This window comes from Ornithorhynchus anatinus, unplaced genomic scaffold, assembly GCF_004115215.2.
Source record: "Ornithorhynchus anatinus isolate Pmale09 unplaced genomic scaffold, mOrnAna1.pri.v4 scaffold_384_arrow_ctg1, whole genome shotgun sequence".
Classification (NCBI taxonomy): domain Eukaryota; kingdom Metazoa; phylum Chordata; class Mammalia; order Monotremata; family Ornithorhynchidae; genus Ornithorhynchus; species Ornithorhynchus anatinus.
This window is the reverse complement of record NW_024396794.1, coordinates 39,788-52,921: the sequence shown is the minus strand read 5'-3', so window position 1 is coordinate 52,921 and position 13,134 is coordinate 39,788. Positions and strand designations below refer to the sequence as shown.

The 13,134-nt window shown below is 45.0% G+C and overlaps 1 protein-coding gene and 1 pseudogene across 1 annotated transcript; both read left to right on the top strand.

Moving 5' to 3' along the window:
- The first annotated feature begins 4,662 nt into the window (after positions 1-4,662).
- On the top strand, positions 4,663-5,592 carry LOC100091169 (olfactory receptor 6C4-like). The gene has a single exon (XM_001514304.5). The coding sequence runs from the start codon at positions 4,663-4,665 to the stop codon at positions 5,590-5,592; it is 930 nt and encodes a 309-aa protein (XP_001514354.4).
- Positions 12,868-13,134, top strand: ORNANAV1R-PS3316 (vomeronasal 1 receptor ornAnaV1R-ps3316 pseudogene; annotated as a pseudogene).

Here is a 13,134-nt window from a genome sequence, read left to right as displayed (position 1 = left end):
GAAAGTTGAACCAACATGATTTGGTGACAGATGGACTATGTGGGTTGAAAGAGAGAGATGAGTCGAGGGTAATACCAAGTTTATGGGCTTGTGAGAAAGGGAGGATGATGGTGCTTTGTACAGTGAAGGGAAAAACATGGGGAGGACAGGGTTTAGGTGGGAAGATGAGGAGTTCTGTTTTGGACATGCTAAGTTTGGGGTGTTGGCGGGCCATCCAGGTAAAAATGTCCTGAAGGCAGGAGGAATTGTGAGACTACGGAGAAGGAGAGAAGTCATTTGTGAATCATCTGTGTAACGATGGCAATCGAAGCCATGGGAGTGAATGAATTCCCCAAAGGAGTAAGTGTAGACAGAGAAGAGAAGGGGACCCAGAAATGAGCCTTGAAGGGCCCCCGCCATCAGAGGATGGGAGACGAAGGGCCCATGAAGGAGATTGAGAATGAGCAGCCAGAGAAATAGGAGGAGAACTAGGAGAGGACAGTGTCAGTGAAGCCGAGGTTGGATAATGTTTCCGGAAGGGGATTAGGATGACGGTAGACGGCTGAGAGGTCGAGAAGGATTAGGATGGAGTAGAGGCCAGCAGATCTGTCAAGAAGAACGTTATTGGTGACTTTAGAGAGGGCTGTTTCTGTGGAGAGAAGGGGGTGGAAATCAGATAGCAGGGGATCAAGGAGAGAACTGGAGGAGAGGAAACTGAGACATATCCAAGCACTCACCCCAGCCCTTCAACGCTCATGTCCAAACCCTTATAACCTATTTCCCCTATCCCTGAACTATTTTAATGATGGCTTCCCCCTGTAGAAGCCATGTAAGCCCTTTATGGGCAAAGTTTACATCTACTGAATCGTACTTTCCCAATCGCTTAGTACAGTGCTCTGCCCACAGTGCACGCTCAGTAAATACCATTGATTGACTGATTGAGTGAAAATGCTCCCTTCCAGTTCCATGACTGTATGATTTAATGTGGAGTAAGAAAAACGCAATAAAAGTGGTTTGAACAGTTTGTGCAGGAGAGAGAATTTAGGTTCAATCCACAGTTGATAAACTCATGTCCTCATCAAATAATTGAATCTATTCTTTTGCTCCATTTTTATCCACTCAACCTGAGTTTCTCACATTGTCTTTGCTTAATATTCCAGGGAGTTGAAGGTTATTTTTTTATGGTATTTGTTAAGCACTTACTATGTGTCAAGCACTCTTCTAAGCACCAAGGTAGATATGAGATAATCAGGTCGGGCATAGGTTGGTCATTGAAAATAGGCAATGAAAATCTTCCAAATGGGGAAGTTTGGTTTCAGAAAGCTTGACAAAATATTGGGAAGCTTCTATTTTTTTATGACATTTGTTAACTGCTTTCTATGTGCCAGGCCCTGTTCTAAGCCCTGGGGTAGATACAGGATAATCAGATTAAACATGCTCCCTGTCTCATTCCAAATTGGAGAGAGGAGGATTTAATCCCCATTTTACAGATGAGGAAACCAAGGCACAGAGAAGTTAGGTAATTTGCCTAAGGCCACCCAGCTGACAAGGGGAACATTTGGGATCAGAACCCAGGGTCCCCTGACTTGCAGTCCTGTGCTGTTTTCACTAGGGCAAGTTCCTTCTGTTCGGCCAACATCTCATTCTACCGGCAGACAGAGTAATAAGTTTAGTGGCCCATTGTCTCAGGAGAGGGTATTTCTCCCATTCTAATATTAAGTCTGTTGAAAGTAAAGGGACAATTATTTTTAACAGTGTAACAAAACATTAGTCTTTCTTGAAAATACCATTTTCTTCTGTGAGGAAAATACATTTACTATGGTACTTATTGTTTGCTATGTGTCGATCGGAGAAGTAGCATGGTTTAGTGAATAGAGTGCGGGCCTGGGAGTTAGAGGACCTGGTGTCAAATCCTGGATCCACCACTTCTCTGCTTTGTGCCCTTGGGGAGTAACTTAACTTCTGTGAGCCTCTGTTACCTCATCTGTAAAATGGGAATTAAGACTGAGCTCCATGCGGGACATGGACTGTGACCAACCTGATTATTTTCTTCCCACCTTAACACTTAGTGTAGTGCCTAAGTGTTAATTAACAAATTAACATTAAATACCATTAACACTTTAACAAATTAAACAATTAACACATAGTAAGCACTTAACCAATACCACAATTATTATTATTATTATTATCATTATTCATTGGAGTTGGTAGACAGTTCCCTGCTCACAGTGATCTTACAGCCTGGAGTTTGCAGTCTTCACATTCTAAATTCCTCCCTGCCCTCAAATCACATGTTCTTTTCTCCTCTTAACTGTCCCTCACTCTCAACTCTCCCATCTTAAACCAATTGCTCACACACTTCCCACTTTCTGGGGACTCCTATCTGCTTCAAATCTGCCAGACCATAATATATAATAATATATATGATATTAATATATAATATATTAATTTGTTAATTAAACAAATTAACAAATACCATTAAAGAAAAAAAAGCAGTGCTCTAAATGTTGAGATAGGTAGACATTAATCAGATTGGACTCAGTCCCAATCTAAGTAAGTAAATTTATCTGGATTTTGGGGTTTTCCAAGTATGGTTGACTTACTTCCTGTTCGCTCTATTGATCTGAGTTGAGTCTTATACACACTTTATAATTCAGAAGATAAAAAGCAGGGTTTCTCTGACCCCAAATGGATTTTTTGGAGAGAAGTAGAAAATATTGCCACTCAATCATTTCCCCAAGATTTAATTGAAATGGTCTGATTATTTGTAGTGGTGAATATGCTTTAGTTTCTACAGAAATTAGAGAAATAAGGTTCACAGTCTTGGGAGTCTAGAGACCTGGGTTCTAATCCCGACTACGCCACTAGTCTGCTGTGTGACCTTTGTCAAGCCACTACAATTCTCTCTGCCTCGGTTACCTCATTTGTAAAAGGGGATTCATTCATTCATTCATTCATTCATTCATTCATTCAGTTCATTCATCCAATCGTATTTATTGAGCATGTACTATGTGCAGCACACTGTGCTAAGCGCTTTGAAAGTACAATTCGGCAACAGATAGAGACAATCCTTACCCAACAACGGGCTCACAGTCTAGAAGGGGGAGACAGACAACAAAACAAAACAAAACAAGTAGACAGGCATCAATACCATCAAAATAGATAAATAGAATCATAGATAGATACACATCATTAATGAAAAAATAGAGTAATAAATGTGTAGAAATATACACACCAGTGCTGTGGGGAGGGGAAGGGGGTAGAGCAGAGGGAGGGAGTAGGGGCAATGGGGAGGGGAGGAGGAGCAGAGGGAAAGGGAGGGTTCAGTCTGGGAAGGCTTCCTGGAGGAGGTGAGCTCTCAGGAGGGCTTTGAAGAGGGGAAGAGAGTTAGTTTGGTGGATGTGAGGAGAGAGGGCATTTCAGGTCAGTGGTAGGACGTGGGCCAGGCGTCAACGGTGGGACAGGCGAGAACAGGGCACTGTGAGAAGGTTAGCGGCAGAGGAGCAGAGTGTAGGGGGTGGGCTGTAGAAGAAGAGAAGGGAGGTGAGGTAGGAGGGGGCCAGGTGATGGAGAACTTTGAAGCCAATAGTGAGGAGTTTTTCTTTCATGGGAAGGTTGATAGTCAATCACTGGAGATTTTTGAGGAGGGGAGTGACATGCCCAGATCGTTTCTGTAGAAAGATAATCCGGGCAGCAGAGTGAAGTGTAGACTGAACTGGGGAGAGACAGGAGGATGGGAGATCAGAAAGGAGGCTGATTCAGTAATCCAGATTCAGAACTTGTTTTCCCTCCTACTTCAGACTGTGAGCTCTTTGCGGGACCTGATTATTTTGTATCTTCCCTAGTGCTTAGTACAGTGCTTGGCACACGGTAAGCACTTATCCAATAACACAATTAAATATAGAAAATTTTTGTTAAAGTGCATCCTGGAGGATCTTGCTTTGAATTCGCGGAGCAACATGGACTCCAACTTAGACTGTGGGACAGGGACTGTGCCCAACCTGATCATCTTGTATTGACCCCATTGCTCAGTATATTGCTTGAGACATAGTAAGTGCTTAACAAATGCCATTAATATATTATTATATATTATGGTCTGGCAGATTTGAAGCAGATAGGAGTCCCCAGAAAGTGGGAAGTGTGTGAGCAATTGGTTTAAGATGGGAGAGTTGAGAGTGAGGGACAGTTAAGAGGAGAAAAGAACATGTGATTTGAGGGCAGGGAGGAATTTAGAATGTGAAGACTGCAAACTCCAGGCTGTAAGATCACTGTGAGCAGGGAACATGTCTACCAACTCCAATGAATAATGATAGTAATAATAATAATAATTGTGGTACTGGTTAAGTGCTTACTATGTGCCAATCACTATTCTAAGCATGGGGGGTAGATGAAAGTTAATCAAGTTGGACACAGTTCCTGGCCCACATTGGCTCACACTCTTAATCCCTACTTTTTGCAGTTGAGGTAACTGAGGCCCAGAGAAGTTAAGTAGCTTGCCCAAGGTCACACAGCAGACATGTGGCAGAGCTGGGATTAGAACCCAGGTCCTTCTGACTCCCAGACCTGTGCTCTATCCAATAAGCCACTTGAGACTTTTGCTACTCCACTGACATTTTAATTCTTCTTCCACTTGCATTCTCAAACCTTTCTCGATTTTTCACTCAATGCCAGCAGGACTCCATTATGGAAAACCAGACAACGGTGAAAGAATTCATCCTACTCGGACTGACAAGTGATCCAGAATTCCAAGATGTGCTTTTCCTCTTTCTTTTGCTCACTTACGCATTGAGCATCACTGGCAATCTGACCATCATCACCCTCACCCTGCTGGATCCCCACCTTCACACCCCTATGTACTTCTTTCTCCGCAACCTCTCTTTCCTGGAGATCTCCTTCACCTCTGTCTTTGTTCCCAAAATGCTGGTCAACATCAGCACCGGGGACAAGACCATATCCTTCGCTGGCTGCTTCACACAGTATTTTTTCGCCATTCTCTTGGGGGCAACTGAGTTCTACCTCCTCGCGGCCATGTCCCTGGACCGCTATGTCGCAATCTGCAGGCCCCTGGAATACACAACCATCATGAGCAGGAGGATTTGTGTTCTGCTCGTCTTCTGCTCTTGGGTCTCCGGTTTCCTCGTCGTCTCTGGGCCGCACATCATGACCAGCATGCTCCCTTTCTGTGGAGCCAACGTCATCAACCATTACTGCTGTGACTACACCATCTTGCTTCAACTCGCCTGCTCGGACACACACGTCATTGAGATGATGGAGCTGGTCCTTGCTGTAGTCACGCTGATCTTGACCTTGGCGTTAGTAATCCTGTCCTACGCCTACATCCTCTGGACCATTTTGAGAATTCCCTCCGTCCAGCAGAGGAAGAAGGCCTTTTCCACTTGTTCTTCCCACCTAATCGTCGTCGCCCTGTCCTACGGCAGTTGTATCTTCATGTACGTCAATCCCTCTGTGAAAGATGCTGCAGCTTTCAATAAGGGGGTGGCTGTTCTGAACACTTCAGTGGCCCCCTTGTTGAATCCCTTTATTTATGCCTTGAGAAACCAGCAGGTGAGACAAGCCTTTAAGAATGTGTGCAGAAAGATAAGCGTCTTCTGAAGGAAGTGAGTCTATTCAGTCCCTCGAGAATCATTCATCCATCCATCAATCCATGGTATTTATTGAGTGCTTACTGAGTGCAGAACACAGTACTAAGTTCGTGGGAGAGTGCACTATAACAGAGTTGGTAGATATGTTCCCTGCTCACAATGAACGTAGAGTCTACAGTCTACAAGTCAAAACGAGGTGGGAAGAGCACGGAACTGGGAGTTCGAGGACCTGGGTTCTAATCCTGGCTCTTCCACTTGCCAGCTGGGTAACCCTGGTCAAGTATCTTCATTTCTGTGCATCTCAGTTTCCTCATCTGTAAAATGATAATAATAATAATTACAGTATTTGTTAAGCACTTACTATTTGCCAGGCACTATACTTAGCACTGGGGTGGACACAAGCATGTTGGGCTGGACACAGTCCCTGTACCGTGTGGGCTCACAGTCTCAATACCCATTTTATAGATGTGGTGACGGAGGCACAGAGAAGTTAAGTGACTTGCCCAAGGTCACACAGCAGACAAGTGGCAGAGCCGGGATTGGAACCTTCTGACTCCCAGGCCCGTGCTCTATCCACTACACCACACTGCTTCTAGTTTAGAAACTAGACGTCCAGGACATCTTGAAAAAAATTCTGATTCCTGCACTAATAATAATGTTGGTATTTGTTAAGCGCTTACTATGTGCCGAGCACTGTTCTAAGCGCTGGGGTAGACATAGGGGAATCAGGTTGTCCCACGTGGGGCTCACAGTCTTAATCCCCATTTTACAGATGAGGGAACTGAGGCACAGAGAAGTTAAGTGACTTACCCACAGTCACACAGCCGACAAGTGGCAGAGCTGGGATTCGAACTCATGAGCCCTGACTCCAAAGCCCATGCTCTTTCCACTGAGACTGCAATGAAGGAATTCATCATCTTCCACTAGCAAGAAAGGCCAGACAGAGACATTCATTCCATGCCCTAATGTAGTAACCTTTTGAGCTAGGCTCCAGGATTGTTCATTCCAGTTCTCTGACAAGATTTCAAAGTTTTCCAGTCAAGCATGAAAAGGTACAAAAATGATATCTTTATGAAGCCTGTGTCCTACCATATTAAAATCTCAGCCCAGTCCCCCTGCCCTGGGCACAACATGCAAAGGTGGTACCTGTGAAAAGTAGACTCACTTGGGGGATAATGGGGGAAGGGGAGAGGCGTAAAGACAACCAGATTATCTAAATACAAAAAAACTTAATTATACCGCTCTCTCAAGCTACATATCACCTCAGTTATTTAGAGGAGAACATCACAAAAATTTTCCATACTCTCTTCAGTAGCTCTTCTCCCTCCTACTTAGAGAGCAAACCTCATGTGGGACAGGGGCTGTATCTGACCTGATTATCTCGTGTCTATCCCAGCAGTTGGTATAATACTTGCCACATAGTAAGTGCTTAAAAAATATGATAATTATTGTGATTATTATACTCCCAGCTTTAAATAATTGAACCTTAGTGCCATTGCCATTGAAGCTGAATACATTTTTCACATTTTCAAGGTGCCCAAGTTAAATTCCACTACAGTGACATTATTATTGATCATTGTTTTAGCTGTAATAAAAAAAAATATTTAAAAAGTAAAAAAAAACCCAACAGCCAGCATTGTATAATCTTAAATAATCCAATGTAACACCAGATGTATTAGATGAATTTTTTTGCTTTTCAAATGACTATTAAAGCATCCAAATTTTTGAATAGCTAATAGACTATAACAATTATAATAATAAGAATGGTATTTGTTAAGCACTTACTATGTGCCAAGCACTGTTCTAAGCGCTGGGGGTGGGGGGCGTAAAAAGTGATCAGGTTGTCCCACGTGGGGCTCACAGTCTTAATTTCCATTTTACAGATGGGATAACTGAGGCCCAGAGAAGTCAAGTGACTTCCCCTAGGTCACACAGCAGACAAGCATCAGGGGTGGAATTAGAACCCATGCCCTCTGACTCCCAAGCCCATGCTTTTTCCACTGAGCCACGCTGCTTTTCTAGCACCAGGGCTTGATACTTACCCCATACTAAGCTCCACAGCACTTATGTACATACCCACAAATTTTTATTTATTTTAGTGTCTGTCCTCCCTCCCTCCCTCCCTTCCTCCCTTCCTTCCTTCCTCCCATCCTCCCATCCTCCCTTCCTCCCTTCCTTCCTTCCCTCCCCAGTGCACTTTGGTAATGAGTTGTGACAACGTCGGCTCTCTGGCACTGATGAAACCAGCAATGGGTAGCAACAGCCTTGTCCCTCAGGCTACCGTGGGATCCCCAGTTCAGGAGGCTCACTTTAGCACCCAAAAAGTAAAAAGTCAAAGCAGCTGCTTTAACATAATTCCATCCGCAAGAGGCAATCCAGCACCTCCTCCTTTTAATTAATCAATCAATCATTGTTTTTATTCATTCATTTATTTTAATGGCAATTCTTAAATGCTTACTATGTGCCAGGTACAGTTCTAAATGATGGGGTAGGTACAAGCTAATCAGATTAGATGCAGTCCATGACCAACATGGGACTCGCAGTCTTAATCCCCATTTTACAGGTGAGGGAACTGAGGCCCAGAGAAGTCAAGTGACTTCCCCAAGGTCACACAGCAGACAAGTGGCAGATTTCTGTTCTCCATCTATACTCACTCCCTTGGTGAACTCATTCGCTCCCACGGCTTCAACTATCATCTCTATGCAGATGACACCCAAATCTACATCTCCTCCACTGCTCTCTCCTCCTCCTCCCTCCAGGCTGGTATCTCCTCCTGCCTCTATGACATCTCCACCTGGATGTTTGCCCGCCACTTAAAACTCAACATGTCTAAAACTGAGCTCCTTATCTTCCCTCCCAAACCCTGTCCTCTCCCTGACTTTCCTGTCACTGTGGACGGCACAACTATCCTTCCCGTCTCACAGGCCCGCAACCTTGGTGTCATCTTTGACTCAGCTCTCTCATTCACCCCACACATCCAATCCATCACCAACATCTGCCGGTCTCACCTTTACAATATCGCCAAGATCTGCCCTTTCCTCTCCATCCAAACAACTATCCTGCTGGTACAAGCTCTCATAATAACCCGACTGGATTATTGTGTCAGCCTCCTCTCTGATCTCCCTTCCTCCTGTTTCTCCCCACTCCAGTCTATTCCTCATTCCGCTGCCCGGATCATCTTCCTACAGAAATGCTCTGGGCATGTCACTCCCCTCCTCAAAAATCTCCAGTGGTTGCCCATCAACCTTAGCATGAAACAAAAACTCCTCACTCTTGGCTTCATAACTCTCCATCACCTTGCCCCATCCATCCTACCTCCCCTCCCTTCTCTCTTTCTACTGCCCAACCCGTATGCTCTGCTCCTCTGCCGCTCAACCCCTCACGGTCCCCCATTCGCACCTCTCCCACCATCGACCCCTGGCCCACGTCCTACCGCTCTCTTGGAATGCCCTACCTCCTCACAACCACCAAACTAAATCTCTTCCCCTCTTCAAAGCCCTATTGAGAGCTCACCTCCTCCAGGAGGCCTTTCCAGACTGAAGCCCCTTTTCCCCCTGCTCCTCCTCCCCTTCCCACCCTCTGCCCTTCCCCCTTCCCCTCCCCTCAGCACTGTGCTCATTTGTATATATCATTTATTACCCTATTTATTTTGTTAATGAGGTGTATATCTCTTTAATTCTATTTATCTTGATGATGTTTTCTTGTTTTGTGTTGTTCTGTTTTGCTTTGTTGTCTGTCTCCCCCGTTTAGACTTTGAGCCTGTTATTGGGCAGGGATTGCCTCTATCTGTTGCCGAATTGTACATTCCAAGCGCTTAGTACAGTGCTCTACACACAGTAAGCGTTCAATAAATACTATTGAATGAATGAATGTATGAATATATCACACAAACACACACACACACACACACACACACATCACACAGCCTGGGCTTACAGCTGAGCCGGTGAGAGTGGGAGCCACGAGGTATCTTGGAGCAGCCAGACATAGCACTGAGGCTGACATTGTCTTGGAAGGTGAATTATCAGTGGACCATTCCGGGGAAAACTCGAGGTTCGACTTGTCAAGTTGTCGGGACAATAGGGAAGGGGAATTAGGCCTTTCCGGGGATGTCCCAGTTGGTAGGTCAGAACAAATTGAAGCTCAGTCCTTCCCTCACACACACACACACAAACTCACAAACATACACACATATATTAATGACTCTCTGGGGGAGGGGAAGAGATGAGAAGAGGGGCTGATAAGGAGTTGTCTCAGCCTTAGAATCAATCTGCAGTGTGAGTGAAGGAGATAGGTAAGGACAGAGCCCAGACTTAGAAAGTGGGGATTCAGGGTGGCAATGTTTCTCTGGTGGTCTTAAGTGAGACTGTGGGATATGGGTAATGTCAGGTCAGCCCTGGGAATGTGCCTTGTGGAAAGAGCATGGAGCTGGGAATCAGAGGACCAGGGTTTTAATCCTGACTCCACCACTTGCCTGTTGCATAATCCTGGATCACAAAATGTTTCTGTGCCTCAGTTACCTGGGGCACACAGTGACGGAGGTAAATGTGTCCTGCCCAACCCAGCTGAAGTCAGATCTTCTCCAGTCTCTCACTCTTCCTTCTCGTCCTCCTTCTTCTCAGTCAACCCCTCCTCAACCTCACCATCCTCAGGACCTGCTCTTATCCCTCCCTTCCTGGCTAGTTGTACATGATGAAACCAACTCTCCCTGTCAACCTCCCTTCACTTCCCAGGTCGGGTGACCCTCATCCCTCAGATCTGTGCTCTTCTCTCGGAGTAGTGAAGAGTGGGATGGGCACGTCAGGGGTCTTCACTTTTGGGAGGATGGGAGGGGTGAATTATCAACAGACCATCTGGGGAAACTCGAGGCTCAACTTGTCAAATAGCCGGGACAACAGGGAGGGGGAAATGGGCCTTTCCAGAGATGTCCCAAATGTGTGTCTACCAACTCCATTCCATTGTTCTCTCCTAAGTACTTAGTACAGTGCTCTGCACATGGTAAGTGCTCAATAAATGCCACTGATTGATTGATGGAGGTAAAGCCCTAGTTTGGGGCAGGGGCTGGCCAGGGAGGACTGAGCATGCTCAGTGGGCTCCTTCCACTGTGATGTCACTGTCCAGTGACTGGTGGTCTCTATTTGATTTTCTATGTGGACCAAGATGCAGCCCCTTGGAGAAGCAGTGGGGGCTAAAGGAAAGAGCATGGGTCCGGGAGACAGAGGACCTGGGTTCTAACCCTGGCTCTTCCAGTTACCTCCGGTGTGACCTTGGACAAGTCGCTTCATTTCTCACATCCCTCATCTGTAAAATGGGGATTCAATACCTTTTTTATTTGTTTGTTTGCTTTATTGCAAGTGTGTCAAGCACTGTTCTACGTGTTGTGGAAGATACAAGGTAATCAGGTTGGGCGTAGTCCCTTTCCCATTGAGTGCTCACAGGCTAGATTAGAGGGAGGAAGATTTTTCTGCATTTCCCAGATGAGGTACCTGAGGCCCAGAGAAGTTCAGAAACTTGCCCAATGTCAAATGGCAGACAGGTGGCGGAGCTGGGATTAAAACCCAGGTCCTCTGACTTCCAGGCCTGGGCTCTTTCCACTAGGCCATGCTGGTTCCCTTTTCTACCTCCTACTTGCACTGTGATCTCCATTTGGGACCTGATGAACTAGTATTTACCCCAGCACGAAGTACAGAGCTTGGCATATAGTAAGCATTTAACGAGTAAGCTCTCAATAAATATGATTGAATGAGTGAATGAATGAAAGTACCACAATAATAATGATGATGATAAAATTATTATTATACGGCAAGCTTGGACAGCAGGACCCTTAAAATAAGTCTCAGATTATAATGATGATGGTATTCGTTAAGTGCTTGTGATGTGTCAAGCAGTGTTCTAAACCCTGGGGTAAATACAATCTCATCAGGTTGGACACAGACCCTGTCCCACATTGGGCTCACGGTCTAAATCTCTTTTTTACAGATGAGGTAACGGAGGGTCAGAGAAGTTGCCCAAGGACACACAGCAGACAAGACCTAGATTTGGGATTAGAACCCAGGCCCTTCTGACTCCCAGGCCTGTGTTCTATTCATTAGAGCATGCTGCTTCCCCTTGGTCCATAATGGGGAGAAAAAGGCAAAGTTTTTGGTCACTGGAGTTGGAGATGGGTGTAATGGGATAAATCACAACTCCATCTCTGTTCTTCCAAGTGTCCAGAAAGATTATCGTGGGTAGACTGTGTGGAAGAAAAACTTCATGGACTCTGCATTTTATATGAGTGGATATGTCAGAGACACGTTTATTATTACAAGCACTTCTTCTAGCACTAGTAGGGAGTGGTGACTGACGGGCAGAGTTTCCTCTGCTGGTCAAGGCCAGCTCAACTCTGAGTAATCCCGAGCTTCTAATTTAATCACAGAGTAAAATAAGGGATAAATAGACTGTGAGCCCGTCATTGGGCAGGTATTGTCTCTATCTGTTGCCGAATTATACATTCCAAGCGCTTAATACAGTGCTCTGCACGTAGTAAGCACTTAATAAATACTACTGAATGAATGAATAAATACATTAGGAATGGTAGCAATAATCCCCATTTTGCAATTGAAGTAACTGAGGTACCAAAAAGGAAAGTGACTTTCCCAAGGTCACACCACAGACAACTGGCTGATCCGGGATGAGAACCCAGGTTCTTCAGTCTCCCGAGCCCATGTGCTCTCCACTAGAGCATGCTATTCTTCTTCCACAAAGCATTCATCAGGGCACTGTCTTTGGCTTGGAATGAAGAACTGACCAGAAATTTGGAACTGATTTGGTTTTGTAAGCAGTGTGGATTAGTGGACAGAGTGCAGACCTGGGATTCAGCAGACTTGGGTTCTAATCTTGGATTCACCACTTGTTTATTGGGTAAGCTTGGGCTAGACACTTCACTTTTCTCTGTCTCAGTTACCTTGTCTGTAAAATAGGGATTCAGACTGTGACTCCTATGTGGGACAGTGACTGTGTCCAACCTGATTACCTCCTATATACCCCTGTGCTTAGTAAAATACCTGGAACACCGTAACCACTTAATAAGTACAACAACAACAACAATTATTATTATTCTTATTATAGTAAGCACATAACAAATACCACAAAAAGTGGTTTATAGCTTTGTTATTGAAAAGTATGATCTCTCTGTCTCTCTCCCTCAGTGTCCTTTGTCACTCACTTTCTCTCTTTCTCTCTCACTTCTCCCCACCAGGAAGCTTTGCGGGTGCCCTTCTATTCTTCCAATGGGAAATGTCCAACAATGGAAGCCATTGACCTTCCTATTGGTTTTGTGCTGCTATTACAGATGGGCGTTGGGGTCTCAAGAAATATTTTCCTCCTCCTGTTCTATACCCACAGGATCTCTGCCAGCCTGAAGCTCAGCTCCTCTGACTTGATCCTCTTCCACTTGGCCCTGTCCAACGCCATAGTACTTCTTACCAGAGGATTGCCTGAGATCTTGTCAGCTTGGGGACTGAGGAATTTCCTGAGCAATGTTGGCCGCCTGTGAACTCCATGTGGGATAAGA